The 17,105-nt window shown below is 40.4% G+C and overlaps 1 protein-coding gene across 1 annotated transcript in view; it reads left to right on the top strand.

The window, feature by feature from the left end:
• Positions 1-17,105, top strand: part of Prkg2 (protein kinase cGMP-dependent 2) — a 99,287-nt gene that overhangs the window by 50,076 nt on the left and 32,106 nt on the right. The window contains exons 8-14 of the mRNA XM_005359533.3: positions 219-313; positions 3,405-3,473; positions 6,153-6,251; positions 7,371-7,524; positions 9,329-9,465; positions 11,925-12,014; positions 14,124-14,265. Of these exons, the coding sequence (XP_005359590.1) occupies positions 219-313; positions 3,405-3,473; positions 6,153-6,251; positions 7,371-7,524; positions 9,329-9,465; positions 11,925-12,014; positions 14,124-14,265 (786 nt within the window). The remainder of the gene's footprint in view (positions 1-218; positions 314-3,404; positions 3,474-6,152; positions 6,252-7,370; positions 7,525-9,328; positions 9,466-11,924; positions 12,015-14,123; positions 14,266-17,105) is intronic.

The raw sequence follows: 17,105 nt of genomic DNA, 5'->3' as shown, positions 1-17,105 counted from the left end.
GTAAGAACAATATTTGTGTAACTACTGCAGTAGTGTAAGGACTATCACAGTGTAGTGACCGTGACAGTGTAAGGAATGTAAGGGTGTGATGGCCATGACAGTGATACAGCCTCCTCTTTTCCTTCCTTCACAAGGTTTTGCCGAGTTTGTCTGATGGGCGTGTAGTCAGATCTCTCGTTTACTCTGACCTCTCTTCTGAATTGTTTTGCTTTGCTTAGGTGAAAGTCACACAGAGCACAGAAGGCCACGATCAGCCCCAGTTGATCAAAACCCTGCAGAAAGGGGAGTACTTTGGAGAAAAAGCTCTGATCAGGTGAGTCCATGGATTTATATAACACTCAGGAAAAAAAACTGGGACTGCTTTCCATGTTAAAACTACTCTCTAACCTAACACTAATTTTGCCCAGTAAATAATTGGAAGGTCTTCTGTAAGTAAAAAACAAGATTGGTTTTTAGCTTTAAAATATTACCAAAAAATATAAAAATGAGAAAATTATTAAATTTGAGCAAGGTTTTATGCTCCTGTTGTTTGAAATACTATCCTACTCAAAATTTTCTATTTAATTAAAATGTGAAGAGTGCTGGCAGGATGGGTCAGTAGGGGGAGGCACTTGCTACCAAATCTAATGACCTGAGTTTGATCCCCAGGATCCGCAGGGTGGAGGGAGAGAACTGACTCCCCAGATTGTCCTCTGGTTTCCACATGTGTATCCTGGCATGCAAACACACACGTATAGATACCACACGTAAACTCAGAGCAAATAAATAACTGTAATAAAATGTTTTAAAAAATCACAGCAACTTTACATATTCTAGGTGTCTTTAAAACATCATGTCAAAAATAATCTTATTTTAAAGAATTTTTTGTGAGCTCAATTTATAAGTGTTAGCATCAGCTCAAAATAATGCATTTGAAATTTCTATGTGACCCTTCTATCTTTTGAAATCTAAATTAATTTACTATTGGCCTAAATGATGGAAATACATTTTAAAAAGCTGACAAGTGGCCCAAGGGACACTTTGTACTCCCTCAATCAATCAGTCAATCAATCAATCAATCAAACAAACAAACAAAAAAACCCACCATATCTTAAGAAATACATTTTCCTAAATAGAAATAGTTTCATAAAATAGAAAATAAAGTTCAGAAAAAGAAGCATTTTTTGAGTTCTATATGTTTTTAAGTGAATAATAAGAAGTTATTTAGGAAATCCTTAGATCTTTATATTATCAGCAAATGCTTTTATTTCAAGTTTGTGCTTGAAGAAAAGAGTTACTGAAGAAAAAGTTATTTCTGCCCTTTTATTTTTTCCTGAACTTTCACCTATGAAGCTTTAGTCTGGATGATTTCTATGACAGGCTGCATAATCACAGTGCAAAGAGAAAGTGCTCCAAAATTATCCAAAGACATATCTGCTTATCTAAAATTCATATGTCTTTTATATTTCAAAGAATGTCCAAGTACTAAAACATAATGCATTGGGCTTTAGTTATTATGCAAGAAATTTCAAAGTGGAATTTAAAGACAGGCTGAGTGTTTCTTTCTTATTTCCTAGCTGGTAATGAACTTGCTGTGATAATGAAATTATCTTCTTTTTTACACTATCATAATTATCTAAGACTTCAACATTTTTTCTTAATATTTACACATTCAAGTAATACTTTCCTACCCTTTTTGAAGCAAAACAAAGAAACCTTGATGATTCCCAGGACTCTATAACATAGTATAGCTATTAAGTAGCTCTTGAGAGCTAGTATGCTAGTTGGTTTTGCAGGACCCAAGCTGCAGCTAGCCAACTATAGTTCTTTTCCTATAGGAAATATGAAAATTTATGTTTAATGTAGACAACCAACTCTTCAAAGCATCGGAAAGCACGAAGCTAAAATGAATGGGAAGGAAATGTGTGTGCAAAGGTTTCTCCTAATTTTAATTTTTGCACCCTTTTATGATTGTCTATTTTAAGGTTGCTGACCATGGCTCAGTCTAGCTTATAATTTATATGCTTTCAAAATTTGACATTAAATAGTCTCAAAGGTTCTTTCAGAATTTTATTTATAAAAATAAATCCATGGCACTTTAACATACAGTTATTCTGAAAGCACACGCGGGAAACTGTGGTGGTTACGGGGTGTGCAGAGAATGATCTTTGTGACAGTCGTGAAGTGGACATGCCAGACGAAAACCTTAATTATTCCCTTGCTCTGAATTCATAAGCCAAGCTCATGATTCTGTCTGTGTCTATGCTTGGTTCCCTCTCCCCCATTCCTGCCTCTGTTAATACCTCCACCTTGACCGCTGGTTCTGTGTGTTTAAACTGATCTAAGGCTGTCCTGCCTCTGACTGAAAGACCCTAAGGCACGGTCCATGCCACTGTTACCCCTAGAAGGAATCCTAAACACTGAGGGCAGATGGTAAACTACATAAGATGGTCTTTGGATGTCATCTAGAAAGAAAGGGAGTTTCTTGGGCCTCCAGGAGATGGGCTACCTGAGTCTTCTCTGTCCTCCCACTAAGGAAACGAGAAGGAATCTACTGTTGCTGAAACTGTCCAGAGCTGTCCTTGCGATGCCCGCATTTCGTTGGTACTCCTGGGTTACTCTTAGGGAGTCTCTGAGCACTGGATGCTATCAGTTTGCAACTTTGTATAGTGTCCAATTTATGACCAGTAGAAAGAGAGAACTGAGATGTAAGCCAAGGTCACTGAGGAAATGCCGGATACTTCATCAATCACTACTGACATAGACAGTTTCACTGGCTTCCGTTCACTCTATCTCATTATATCTAAAATATCCATGGTAAGAATCTCCACTCCATTTCCTAGAAGGAAGTTAGCAGTGCTAATTACACTATGGTTCATCATCAACTGTAACGCAGATAGTAATTTCAGAGACTTTACTGAGAAAAAAAGTATCCATTTTATACCCTATGATATGAAGGCTTTTCAGTACTCAGTTAATGTGTTGGCATGGCTCTGTAAACATATGCGTGGATTCTATTTCAACTGATTTACTGTATGATGCTCTCATCTCCCTGGTCAGCTGCTTTCTGTGCTGCCTCCTTGTTCATTAGGAATTCCCCTCTGATGTGGGACAGCTACTCCATTTCAGCTGTGAGAGAACACACACGAGATTCCACATCGCAGTTGGTGATTCTTCTGTGCTTCCTGCGCGGTTACCTTCCCTGAATTCTTTGTGTACATAACCTTTACTAGGACATATTTCAAATCCACTTTTAAAAGGTTGAATATAAAGTACAACGCTATTTAAAAAAAAAAAAACAAAACTATGGTCTTTGGATGGTTTAGCTGGTGGATGTGAATTCATATAAAATTGCAGGCTCCCTAACAAAACAGACTTTTAGCTTCTAACTGTGTTGAGAGCTGACTTCTCTCTTTCATCTGCAGTGATGATGTCAGATCAGCCAATATAATTGCTGAAGAAAATGATGTCGCGTGCCTCGTGATAGACCGAGAGTGAGTATCCTGATGTTGGAAAACGCAGGCACCTGCTACTTGGAAGACTTGGCTTCTGTTCCTCGAATCTCTCTCTGTTTGCACATTCATCGCCATTTGGAAATGCTGGTCAATGCTCAGCTGCAAATGCATTCCATTAAAATTCATGAGCAGGAACTGGGTCTTCTGATCAGAATCTGTCTCTGTGGTGGCAGATGCTGGCAGGCTAAATATTTTGTGTGCAAAGTTGGTACATAATTATCAGCAATTGGGCTGAGTTAAATTCTCTGTCTTTTAGGGAAATCAGTTTGTTAGTGCTTGTATGGATTTATTTGTGTGTGTGTCCTGAGTGTGAGTATCCAAGAGACCAGAAGAGAGCGTCAGATCCCTGGAGCTGGGGTTAGAGGATGTTGGGATCCACCTGATATGGGTTCCGGGAACCAAATATGAATCCTCTTCAAGGGCAGCAATTTTTGCTAACGGTTGAGCCAGCCGAGAATCTTCCTGTGAAGTCAGTAACTAGTTTCATTCTAGAAAGACATGACCATCTGTAGTAATTTTTAATGATATGATTCAATATTGGTATCATTCTTATGTAACTTTTAAAAATAAGGCTGGCTTTTTGGCCCTTACTGCTTAAAAGCCCATTTTAATCTGACTCCTTGGACCCTTCATTAACCAGTTAAATATTCACTGGCTATGTAATCAATCTAAAGAATAAATTCACGTAAACCAAAACTGAGCCATTGTATATGTAAAGACATGGTGTCATCAAAGAAATCAGATGCACTCCTATGAAATATTAACAAAACTAGTAAAACAACAAGATATAACAGTGCAATATAGTCAGCGGCTGTTTGTTTATAGCATTTACTGAATCGTAGATGCGAAACACTGGAAAGAAAATTAGAACCCTAGAAAAATACTTTTTATCGTGGAAATTTTCAAACTTTGAAAAATAGAGCAACACTGTAAACTTCATAATGCAAGAAGTTCATTCATCATCAGTGCATTTCTAGTGTACAACCTGCTTCACAGATCCATGGTGTTTTTATGGTACTTTCAAGGAAATTTAAAATACACAATTATTTTGTCTATATATTTCTATACTGTCTCCAAAAGCCAAATACTATGTGTAAAACCTCACAATCCTAATGTTAACGTATCTAGAATGCAATTTTAGTACCCCCCAAGCTGTTATAATTCTTTCCTACAGATAAATCAAGTGAACCCCAAGTGAGTTAGAGGCCTGCTCCCAGCAATGCCATCTGTGACCGGACAGGGGCTACTGCCCAGATCCCCCGGCTCATTTCATCCTTCTGCCAACCATGCCACAGGGTTCCCATAGCACCTGGACAGAAAGAGAAGCAACCATGGTTCATGGAGGTGGAAAAGGCTTTCTTTTATTTTAAATTGCTGAAATGGTCCTGAAAATGGTACTTCTTTAAGCCAAGAGAAAATGTAGAAATCACTCTAAGAGAGGCAAATCTGCGAAGGCGCGGGGCTGAGAAAATGCAAACTTTATTCAGATAAAGGCAATCCTGAGATGATGACTGTTGGAGGGAAAATGTGTTAGTTCAGTTACGTTCCATGAGCAAATCTGTTTTCTATGAGTTTTCAGAAGCTATATTCACGTGCTGACTAACAGCTGTGGTATAATTGCTCCAGAAGCCAGGAGAAAATATATGAGAGAATGAACTTCATCTATTATCACGTATATCAGATAATGTCACTCAGAATCCATGAAAAATGCAATACTTTTATGGGCTTTGCAAATTATCTGTAGGCTTACAGTTTTAAAGTGTTTAATTTACATGCATATTGGGCTGAGAATATCCACCTGGCACAGTGAAAGATGAAACATTGTATGAAGTAGACGCGAGGAAGATGAACTGTCAGGTACAAGTAGGTTGACCTGCAGCCTAGGTTTCTGGGGCCGCTGGGGTTATGTATCTGTGAGTGGCATCTCATTTTGCTCTGGAAGTTATTTCAGTTTTGTTGATCAATGAAATGATGAACTCTAATTATGACTTATAGAATAAATTAAGATCCTACAGCAATGGCAGCAACAGCACCATTTGTGACACTTAGTACGATCATATTGATACTTAGAGTTTAATTTATTAAACGCCTGTCCTACCAACCTACTATCAGCCCCAGAAACAGAGAAATATGTCATTTGTACATTGTGACCACAGAGCCAGCGTCTGGTGTCGTCCTTGGCATCTGAGACACGCTCAGCAGATGGTGGCTTGACCAAAGGGCACCATACTCACACTAAAACAGAGTGACCGAAAATCTGGAGATCCTTATTTCTTCTTCCCTAGCTCATAATTTTAAACAAACTCTTGATTGTTGTGCAAGAAGAATATGGTTGAGTTACCTTTCCTATTTTGAAACTGTGAAGAAATGTGTGAAATAGCTGGACGGTAATAAAAAAAAAAGGAGGGATGTAGAGAGAGTCATGTATCTGGAGCTTGCTGGCCAGCAATCCACTCTAATGGGCAGGCTCCAAGCCAGTATGAGACCCTGCCCTAAGAGAAGGTGGACAGAGAGCTTCTGAGTAATGACACTCAAGGCAATGGCCAGTACACACACGGGTATTCCCCTGTGTCAATGTAGAAACACAGGGAAACGGGAACAGAGTGTTAAATTGCCTTGATACCGCCACAACAGAACATTTCATTTTATTTTACTTAGGACATTCAACCAAACTGTTGGGACATTTGAGGAGCTCCAGAAATACCTTGAGGGGTATGTGGCCAACCTGAACCGCGATGATGAAAAAAGACATGCCAAGTAAGTGAGCCAGCTTCCTCTGGCAGCAGCAGCAGCAGCATGTGCCCTCATTAGAACATTCTAGGGACACCATTTCAGCTCCAGAATGGAGAGGTTTGAAGCCTCTAACTGAAATCTTTGAGGCTGGGTAGGAATTTGAGGGAGAAATTTCCAGATAAAGGGAACACTTCAGAATACTGGCTTAGTTCAAAAGAACATGATTACGGGTGAAGAGCAGGGTCACAGTTTGAAGTTTTTGAAAATTTCCAAGGATGTGTTTGTGAGTGCATCACTCCAAACCTAGTAATAGGGATTGATTATTTTCATTTATAGGGAACTTTTGTTAAATTATAATTGCTTGATAAAGCTTTTAAATTTTACTGTAATATTTTGTGCCGAGAATAGAACCCAGGGCCACATACACCCAAGCTGGATGCTTTCCACTCTGCTAGCCCCAGACCTTAGGACATCACACGCAAAAGCTGCAGCTCATGTTCATGAGACAGGCTTCTAGAGAGGTGCACTCGAATTTTCTGGAAAGACTAAATTTTGAGCTAAAATGTTCAATCAGTACTTTACTTTTCTTCAAGAAATGCATTTGCAATGTTTTTGTGCCCTTGGCCTCTTATAAGTCAGAACCATAAGTTTTAATTCAAAAACAAAACATGCATTTTGTGAACAGCAATGCTTAAATGTGAAGTATTCGTTCATGGTTCATAAAGCAGTTATTCTGCGTAAGGCATGAAAAGCTTTGTTGACAAAAAGCAGAAATTCTTAGCGTGGCCTTCTGTGAATGACAAAGGAGGTTCCTGGCTTTGTTCTCTTCAGCTGCCTGCCTGCCTGGGTTATTTATTAACAGCTTTTTTTTTTGAGATGTGTTTCAAAGGCTACAAGAGTTCCCCATTTTACCTCTCCTTGACTGTGTTTGACTTTTGTCTAATCCTTACGTGTGATGTGTCTTAGATTGCTTTTTCCCCTGGCTATGACTAAACGTGTCTCTATTAGCGTTGAGATAGTCTTTGTTGCACTGATAGGCAGTGTTCCAGGTAGAAATGAGCCCTGGGAGAGGAGAGCTTGTGAATGGCAGGGTAGCAGGGTGGCTCAGGGTGTGTTTGTGTGACGTCTCATTTCTCTCTTCAGGCGCTCTATGTCTAACTGGAAGTTGTCCAAAGCCCTTTCTCTGGAGATGATTCAGCTGAAAGAGAAGGTGGCCAGATTCTCCTCAACGTCCCCATTCCAGAACCTCGAGGTTATCGCCACACTGGGCGTTGGTGGGTTCGGAAGAGTGGAGCTTGTAAGGGGTTTACGTTTCAAGCATCTGAGCGAAGCATTCTGACATTTTCGTTTTGTTTTGTTTTGTTTTATATCTAGCTTGTGTTGGAGGACTCTATGAGCTATCATTGCTGTCTGACAGTGTTCTGAACTGAAGGAAGTAAATGTCTCAGTCTGTCCTTGCTTGCAGATAGTAGTTAGATGGCTGTCAGTCTTCTTACGTCACATCCTGTGATGAATGTCTTGGATAGTAATTATTGAAGAGTGTACCGAGTAAGCATTCTGAAAGATTATGAGATGTAAAAGAGAAATATATTCCCTAGCAGTGAATTACATGTACTTAGATGTGTGCAATCATAACACATGTTCTCTCTACACTAAAGGAAAAGAGAATGTGGCCCCAAAAGTACCATAGATGGGATCCTCAATATTATAGTCATATTCCTTAAGCAACCCTACCTCTGTTTGTGTTCGGCTCTTATTACCCTATTTTGGGGTTGTGTAAAACTTCCCATTAGAGAAAAGGGAAGGAAGATGAATGCAAAAGGATGTTTGAAGAGCAGCCTTCTGCGGTGCTCGACCAGACAGCTGGGAGCCAGAGCTGATTTCAGTTATCGTCCACCACCTGTCTGTGCTTAATAATCAGCTCCCAAGAAATAGCAGAAGTCCTGCTTCAGATCAAGTGTTCTGAGGAAACTGTGGGATAGGAATCTGTGCTCTCATTGGGTGCAGATGGCTCCAAGCCTGTGGCAATTACCAAGCCCTTCTCTGCCCAGCCAATTTTTAACAATTCACTGTACAGCGACCTCCGGGAGCTATGTCGCTGCTTTCGTCTTCAGGAAGGCTGGGCACAAACATCTGTGGAATGATACCCCAGGCCCCAGTGGCACAGTTCAAACCCATTTTAGAGCTCGTCTCTGTTGGTTAAAGGGCAAACACTTTTGTAACGGGCTGAAATATTTGTAGTGACTTGGGCTCTGGGCAGTTACTCTTTGCACTGGTGTCTCCTACCAAAAACACAGCTCAAGGATTGAGTTAGCTATGCCAAGATCTGCTTTCCGAGATAATAATTACTGAAGCAGTAATTTCTCCACTTATTTAAATTCTATAGACATTACCAGTGGTAAATATGATCAAAATATGGGCTGGAGTAATTTCCATTTACTAACCAGTATTGGCCTACGTATGGATTTTTATGCCTATCAGAAAAAAAATCTAGTTGTTTCAATCTTGATTTTCTTTTAAGAAAGAGTTTCTTTTAAGAGTTTCACGCACAGAGGAGGCCCTATCTTAGTGTCCCAGACCAATATCTACCATGATGGACATGCATTTCCATACTTTTATCACCTCATGTGCCCTTTGAGCTTTGGAAATGTGCCTACTCCAATCAAGGAACTTAATTCCTACTTTTAATCAATTTCATTTAAATTACCTCATGCGATTAGTAGGTTTCTCACAGATATAGAATTTGATATGAGTTTCTGTGAAAGTTAGAGGTGAATATCAAGAAATAAGAAGCCATGGCAATTCTTATGAAAGCTGTTCATGTTACATAATCAAACTGTTAAAAAAATCTCTCAATGAAATTCAACCACATTTTTTTTCTTATTTCAGTACAAAATTTTAGAACCAAGTTATATAAAGTATTTTGAAAATGATCGGAAGTGTATAAAGTTATATAGAAATCAGTCCTAGAGACATAAGTAGTTAAAAGCTTATATACTCTTTAAATGTATAACAATTTAACTCTCGTTGATAACATGTTATATTCCGTATTGCAAATTGCTGTGATGTATTAATTACAAGAGTCTTTCATTTTCACGTAGGTTAAAGTTAAGAATGAAAATGTTGCTTTTGCTATGAAGTGTATAAAGAAGAAGCACATAGTTGACACTAAGCAGCAAGAACATGTCTTCTCGGAGAAGAGGATCCTGGAGGAGCTGTGCTCTCCATTCGTAGTGAAGTGAGTGAGCAGTTGGCTTGCCAGGAAGCATTAAATCATGTCTCTGAGTTTTCCTAGGAGATCTTGAGCAGGAGTTTCCAATTGCTTTTATTCTAGGGAAACCTTGCTAATGTGGTCATTCATTCTCTCTGTCTGTCTCTGTCTCTGTCTGTCTCTCTCTCTCCCTCTCTCTCTGTCTCTCTCTCTGTCTCTCTCTCTGTCTCTCTCTGTCTCTGTCTCTCTCTCTCTCTGTGTGTGTGTGTGTGTGTGTGTGTGTGTGTGTGTGTAGGGGGCTATTTTAGGATAGTTGGAGCTAATTATTTTATCCAAAGGTAATGCAGAATGTGGGAAGAGGAAGCAAGACCCCACAAGCTGCTGCTCATGTGGTTGGATGTTAAACCTCTTCAGGGAGGAGCATTTGGGTTCACACAGTTTTCAAAGCACAAAGCTACAAAGTGACCGTCTTCTAATAGTTACTCCTTTCTTTCCCCCTGTAGTTGTTATTGGAGGAGATACTATCTAGGCCTCTTCAATTGTGTATTGAGAAGCTGCTGACATAAGCCAGTTTTGATTTTCCTTTACTGTTTAGTGATCCCCGAGTGTACTTCTAGTGAGTTCTGATGATGTACAGCTGATAGGAAAGACCAAATGCCTTGCGAGAATCTCCTATCTATCCCTAGTTACGGGCTCAGTTTTCATTGTTAAAAATATTAGACTGATTCCAGGCATATAGGCTGACAGTATTCATTCAATTATATTTATAATTTTTTCCAGAATTTTCTTTTAAAATCCATATTCACTAATGAGCTGTGATGGGCAGTATAAGGATTGTATTTGTTTTTTCAATACCAGCTCTTAGCAAAGGGCTGACATGCAGGACAGTAGTGATGGTACTTAGAATAATATCAGGGAAGACATTTACAATGCTGAGATTCACACAGAAGGGACTGTGAGAATTAACCAGGGGTGGCGGTGAGATGATCATGTTTGCATCACTGGTCTCTTATAAGGAAGTGAATCAGAAGTGTCCATGTGTGTTTTCCAGTAAATGCTTACCAACAGTAATATATAAATAATATATAATCAGTATGTAATCTTATTCATCTATATGTAAAATAAGAAGCTGCAGTTCTATAACTGATGGAGGAAATAAGTGTCCCATGTAGCAACCAGCCTGGGTTACAGCTCTGGAGTCTGCATACTCAAACCGTTTCATTTTCTGGCTGTGCTGGTACTAACTATGTGGTCCAGGATAACCCTGAACTCCCAGAAATCTTGCTGCTCCTGAGAGCTAGGATACAAATGTGTGCCACCATGCCACCATGCCCAGCTTCTAGAGAGACCACCTCCTGGAGTTTCTGTGTCTGTGCATTACCTGCTAGCTCTCCTGGCTGCTTCCATCTGGTGTTAGCACTAGTGAGGAAGGGGACTGCAACTTTTTTTCCTCTCCCTCTTCCCCCTCCTCCCATTCCTTCCCCATTCTCCTCTACCTCTCCCTTACTCTTCCTTACGCATATTTATTTTGTGTGTATGAGTGTTTGCCTGCATGTATGGATGTGTACCATGTGCAGATGGGATAGCCATGAATGCCAAAAAGAGAGTGACAGAAACCCTGGAGCTGACATTCTAGATAGCTGTGAGCTGTCCTGTGGAAGCTGAACCCAGGTCTCTCATGAGAGCAGTGGATGCTGTAGTTGCTGATCCGTCTCTCCACCACCCAAAATGGGTTCTTTTTAAACTCTAAGCCCCAGAAAATGTGTTCACCTAGGCGTTAAATGTGGTGCAGTGCCCGGGCACACTCCTCCAGGTCTGAGGCTCTTTTACCACAGGTTTGAGTACTGAGGCCTGTGAAGTACAGTAGCTCTGTCCTTCTCAGGCATTGTTCTCAATTATCAGATCATTTGACTCAGCATCTACTTTCCAGGGTCACCCAAGGGCAGCAGATTTCCTTAGAGGCGGGCCTTTGCTGACACTAGATCCTACAGGAAACCTTCTCTCCCTTGCCACGTCACTTCCCACCAGCCTAACTACTTAGAAGTCTCTGTCCCTGAGTCTGTTTCCAATACTGGCTAAACAGTTAGGGGACATACAACATGAATATAATGACCTGTTGTGCAATGGACATATTAAAGTGATACATTCTCAGGTCTGTGGCTTTAGGGAAGAAGGGAGGCCCTATTTGATGGTGGGATAAGGGGCTGCTTTATGATGAAGGTGGCCTTGGTACTTCCAAGAATGATAACACTTTGGCAATGAAATGGGGGCGAGGATGGTCAGTCTGTTCTACATACAGGGTAAAGCCAGAGATTCAGGGCAAGAGGAACAAATGATCTAAGAGGGCATGTCGCCCCTACCCTGCGTGTGGCTGTTGGATATCGGTGTGGAAATGGGAATCGTTTTTCCAGATGTTTCTGGAGTAACTTAAGCAACTGAAAGCAGTTAGGACCTCCAATTCTGATCTTATGTTTTCATCTCCACAGATTATATCGTACTTTCAAGGACAATAAATATGTGTACATGCTTCTGGAGGCCTGCTTGGGTGGAGAGCTGTGGAGTATTCTAAGGGACAGGTAATGAAAAGAGATGTGTGAACAGTAGCTCTTATCAGCTCACCTGTGGGCTGGGCCTCGGAGGACGCAGTCTAGGGCGCAGTTATAGGAAGACATTGTCACTAGGTATATCACAGTAGGAATCGGTGCGTTCTGTTAGCTAACGCCGCAGAGCCATCATGGGGAAACTTCCAAAACATACTAACTTCCAAGTATATGGACTAAAGGTTTCAGGCATGTGTGAGCTGTCTGAGGTCACATGGATGGTAGGAGGTAGACCCTGTGTGTAAACTCAGATTGAGAATACTAAAAAAAAGGGTGTGATGGGGAGCGACTGTGTCCTCCTCCAAACAAAGAAGGGTCAGATGTCCACAAAGGTTGGCTTTTATTAAAGGAATGGTGTTGATATCGTCATAGTCACAGGTGGCTACTAAACAGCTTCAGTGTCGAAGGAACAATGGTGAAAGCTTGCAAGTTCCCTAGACAGTATAGAATGTTCTATGTAAACGGCTATACAAGTATAAACCTTAGAAAAACAAGTTTAGAGTTTATCTGAAGAAAATGGCTGATATTAAAATATTCCACCAATACAAAAGCTGAATAATTCCAGAGAAGCTGTGTATCTGTAAGGAAATGGTAAAGCAGGGGCACTCTAAAATGACAAAGACTGGACAGGGCAGACAAAGCTGGAAAGCTGTGGGCCAGGAGCAGCAGGAAGGAGAAGAAGAGGATAACCTGATGAGGAACGGGAGGGCATGGTGCGTTAGAGCACAGGAGTTACTGACAGGCCGACCTTTGCACATTCTTCTCTGACACAGTGGCTCTCAAGCCTGGCTGCATTGTTTTGTGCTAATACACTTGTATTGTGTTCATTTTACTGGGGTGGGGTCCAGCAGATCATTTGTTTAAGGGCTTCTCAGTGCACTTGTGGCTGAGACCTACTGAGCTAGACATGAAGTAAATGAGTGTTGTGTTAAGAGCATGTTGTTGGATTCCAGTCGGAAGAAGCAGGAAAATGAAGGAGACCTTCAGGATTCCCTCAGAAGCATTAGCAGAGTGCATCTTTGCTTCAGCAGGTAAATCTGCTGAGAAATCTGTATCCTTAGAACACTGTATTCCTGCCACCTGCTAGGCACTTTAGGACAACCCTGGTTACAAACCCGTCATTGAGGCATGGCTCTCCGGCCTGTGGAAACTTGAATACCTTACCTGAGGATATGGAGAGTGGAGAAAACAGTTTTCAGGAATCAAACTGAGTTTTCTTTCCAAAGTAACACCTCGGGTTATAAAACATGAGGAATCACTACCACATTAAAAAAATTAATCAACGTATAAAATTAGAAACCATCCTTATATGGAATAACTCTAATAAAAGATTAATGAGATCCCAGCAGGGAAGTTATGACTGGCTTTCTCTTGGGGTTACTCGTTTATACAAGAATGAAAGTGACCACTTGAACCATTTTTAGTCAAATGATAAATTATGTAAGTCTTGGTCAATCTTTTCATCAAAATAGCTGCCTATCTCCACAATATGCCACAGGTGTTATAAGCCTTCCTCCCTGTTTTCAGGGTTCATATGTGATTACCAGAAAGAAGTGCATAAATGTAGGGATTTTTTTTAGTGTAGTTATTATAGTTTTATAAAGTGTTCCCATCAACTTCTTTATGATCTGTTTATAGCCATTTTCATGTAAATTAAATTTGAATGTTAATGATATGAAAAGTCCATTGACATAGCCTAGGGAGATGACTCAGTAGTTAAACTGCTACTACACATGAATCAGGCCCAAATTTGAGTCCCCATAACCATGTAAAGTTGAGCATGGTGACAGGCATTTGTGACTTCAGTGACTTCTGTTACATGGTGCATAATTTCTGGAAGTTTGGTGACTGGCTGGCTTGATGTACGTAATAGCAATCAACAGAACCAAGGCCTTAATCAAAGAAGGGTTAAGTCAAGCATTGGCACCTGATTTCCACATGTGCACCATGAAACACACACACACACCAACACACACACACACACATGCACACACACACACACACACCAGGTAATTTTTATAATGCAATCTAGATAGGCCCAGAAGAGTACCAAAGAGCATTAAGAAGAAAGCAATGTCATTGCAGAGGCAGCTTTGATGAACCAACTTCCAAATTCTGTGTCGCCTGTGTGACAGAAGCCTTTGATTACCTACATGGACTAGGCATTATCTACAGAGATCTGAAGCCAGAAAACTTAATCCTGGATGCCGATGGCTACCTTAAGTTGGTAAGGCAAGTTTTCTTACTCATAGTGTCATGTGGAATATTTCTACCACAAAATTGTGCTATCGTTGCAATCTCTTTTCAGTTTGGGGGTAGCTGCTGTTTTCACTAAAGGGGATACAACCCTTGAATACTTCATGCTTAATACTGTGAGCCCTATCATGCATGCAGCCTATTTAAGTGTTTATTTTTATGTGTATGAATGGGGTATGAATGGATTGCTTGCATGTGTGTATGTGGACTGTGTTCACACCTTGTGCCTGCAGAGCCAGAAGAGGGCATTGAACACCCGGTACTGCAGTTACAGGTGTGAGCCTCCATGTAGGTGCCAGGAACTGACGCACGCCTTCTGCAGTATCAGCCAGTGCTCTTAACCTCTGGGCCATGTCTCCAGTAACTATGTATATATTCTTTTCTGACCCAGTGTTTCTGACCATATCTACAATTCTTACTGAAGAGTCACACCATAAAATGCCTTTAGAATTTGTTAGTATTGTTTAATCATTTTAACTGTGTTTCTTTTGGTGCTGCATATAAGAACTGCCTTGTGAAGAACAAAGAAGTTAGTATGGCTTCTGTCTCAAGGTATCCGCATTCCAAATAGGGGAAGAAGGAAGCGTGTGGCTGTTTAGACATCTTTCTAGTTTTTCTAATAGGCAGCGAGGGTTCCGAATCTCTGAGACTACAGGCTCAGTGAGGATCAGCTTTTCTTGCTGTCTGTGTTTGAGGTCCATTAATTCCCAATAGGAATCCATTGCATAGCAATGAGAGCATAAGAGGATACTACATAAATTTCTTTCAGTGAGAAATTAATAGAACTTGATGGTCAATCTGAGGGAAAATTAAGGCCCTTTGGACCTCAGGAGACAGCTTCCCGAGGCCCATTTCCATAGCTCCTTGAAGGCATCAGGCTATAGCTGAACTTAACACTCATAAATACATTGTCACCCTTTGATGTAGAAAAATACCACTATTTACTGCTCAGATGTCATGGGCAGATGCTATGCTCAAACTTTCACAGTGAATCTATTCAGTAGTGTACAGATAGGTTTAGTTAGTACAATTGTGAAATTTAGCCCAAGTGACTAAGTTTGTTATGTTCAAATTTTAAGAGATCTTTTCCTCTGAAGTAAAATAAGAGCCCTTTCATGTGCAGCCTGGCTCGCTTCCAAGAAACATTTTGATCCATTCAAGCTTTATTTATCCATGAAAGACAGCTTTCAGAACTGGGGAGGGACGAACACGAGGCTTCAGTCACCGCTCTCACTCACAGTTCCTGCATTGACTGCGCCTCCCACAGATCTTCGGGGAAAACCCTCTGGGATATTCTAGAAGAAAGAAACACTCACGAGGGCTGCAGACGGTTTATTAAATTTATCTCTCAACCTTCCGTAGTTGTTTTCTCCCAAACCTCAGGTAGTGTATTGACTATTTATAGGACTAGATGGCAGTGACTGCCCTGTTTGATGCCATTGTCTAGCCTTCTCATTTATTTATCTTCAAAGCCAACAAAATAAACAGTGATTTTAGTTATTCAAAAACTCAATGTTGAGTTTTCAATTACCGATTGCATTTAAAACTATATATCCTGAATTGCTATTGCGACATAATATTCAAAAATACCATATGAGACATGAGGAAGAGTGTTAGTGATGTATGGATACATACATTAGACAACACAGGAGTTTCTGTGGGTCGGGAAAGAAGATAGCTCAGTGGTAGGTGGTGATCAAACACCGAAGGGCTTAAGATGTACAACAGTTGCCTTGCGTGGTCAGAGCCCCAGGTTGTGTCTTCAGCACCAAGACCAAAGCTGTTGACTTGTGTGCAACAGCAAGTCTAAATGACTGATTTAGTAGCTGTGTCATTGAGGAATGGGCGACCTCACTCTGGGCACTGTGGGAAAGTGAGCTAGAGAGCTCTCTAGAGCAGCAGGCACCACACAGTTTAAACAAACACCAGACTTATGAAGACAGTACATGCAAGCAGATATGTTTCTCTCATCATTAGCTCATGGTAGAGGGATGGAAAAAGGCAGCTCTAAGAATTCCTGGCCACAAGCTGCTCTTAATGGAAAAGTCCATGCAAAGATTTAAATGAAAACGGATCCATGCTGGAACTATGCCCATGTTCCTAAGCATCACTGTGTATTCTTTTTAAAATAATATGCTGTCAGCTCAGGACACAAAGAACTTCTGGAGGTGAAGTTCCAGGAAAGACAAGCTCATGCTAGAAATATATCAATAATAAATGTATGAGAAAAAGCCGTACTCACTGCAACGGGCACTGGTTGCCAGAAGAACAAAGAACAGAAGTAGATGTTTAAGTGAACTTGCAAAAAGAGATCTAAGAAGTTTGCAGAAAGACCTAACAAATGAAGTGTCTGCTGAGAAAATAAGACTATAATAATTAAGTAAATGTACAATGGAAGTTTTTAACTAATGGTGGAGTAGCTTGCATTGGACAGTCCTGATGCAGCTAATTTAGGTATAAAGTGTGAATGCATTGAAAGACATTGAAAATAAACATCCAAGCCTTGATAGAGGGTATCCTGCGACGTGAGATCCACATTTAAAAACTGCTGCCTAGGTGTTTGTTGGGAACATGCCTTAGTATATGAGGAGTTAGGATTAAACCTGTAGTTAATATCATACCCAGTCAGTGACACTGGGCATTCTTCCATTAGATGGAGAACAAGAAGAGAGGATCTGATCTTAGGATAGGAACATTGTAATAGATTTCAGTAAGTGAAATAAACCAAGAAAGGGCAACAAAAGGCCCCATATCAGAAAATCAAATATGTCACCTCTTTTTATTTGAATACAGCATGAATTTTTATTTATT

Source organism: Microtus ochrogaster, linkage group LG1, assembly GCF_000317375.1.
Source record: "Microtus ochrogaster isolate Prairie Vole_2 linkage group LG1, MicOch1.0, whole genome shotgun sequence".
Lineage (NCBI taxonomy): Eukaryota > Metazoa > Chordata > Mammalia > Rodentia > Cricetidae > Microtus > Microtus ochrogaster.
Note: the sequence above shows the minus strand (reverse complement) of the source record. Positions and strands in the feature narration are given on the sequence as shown.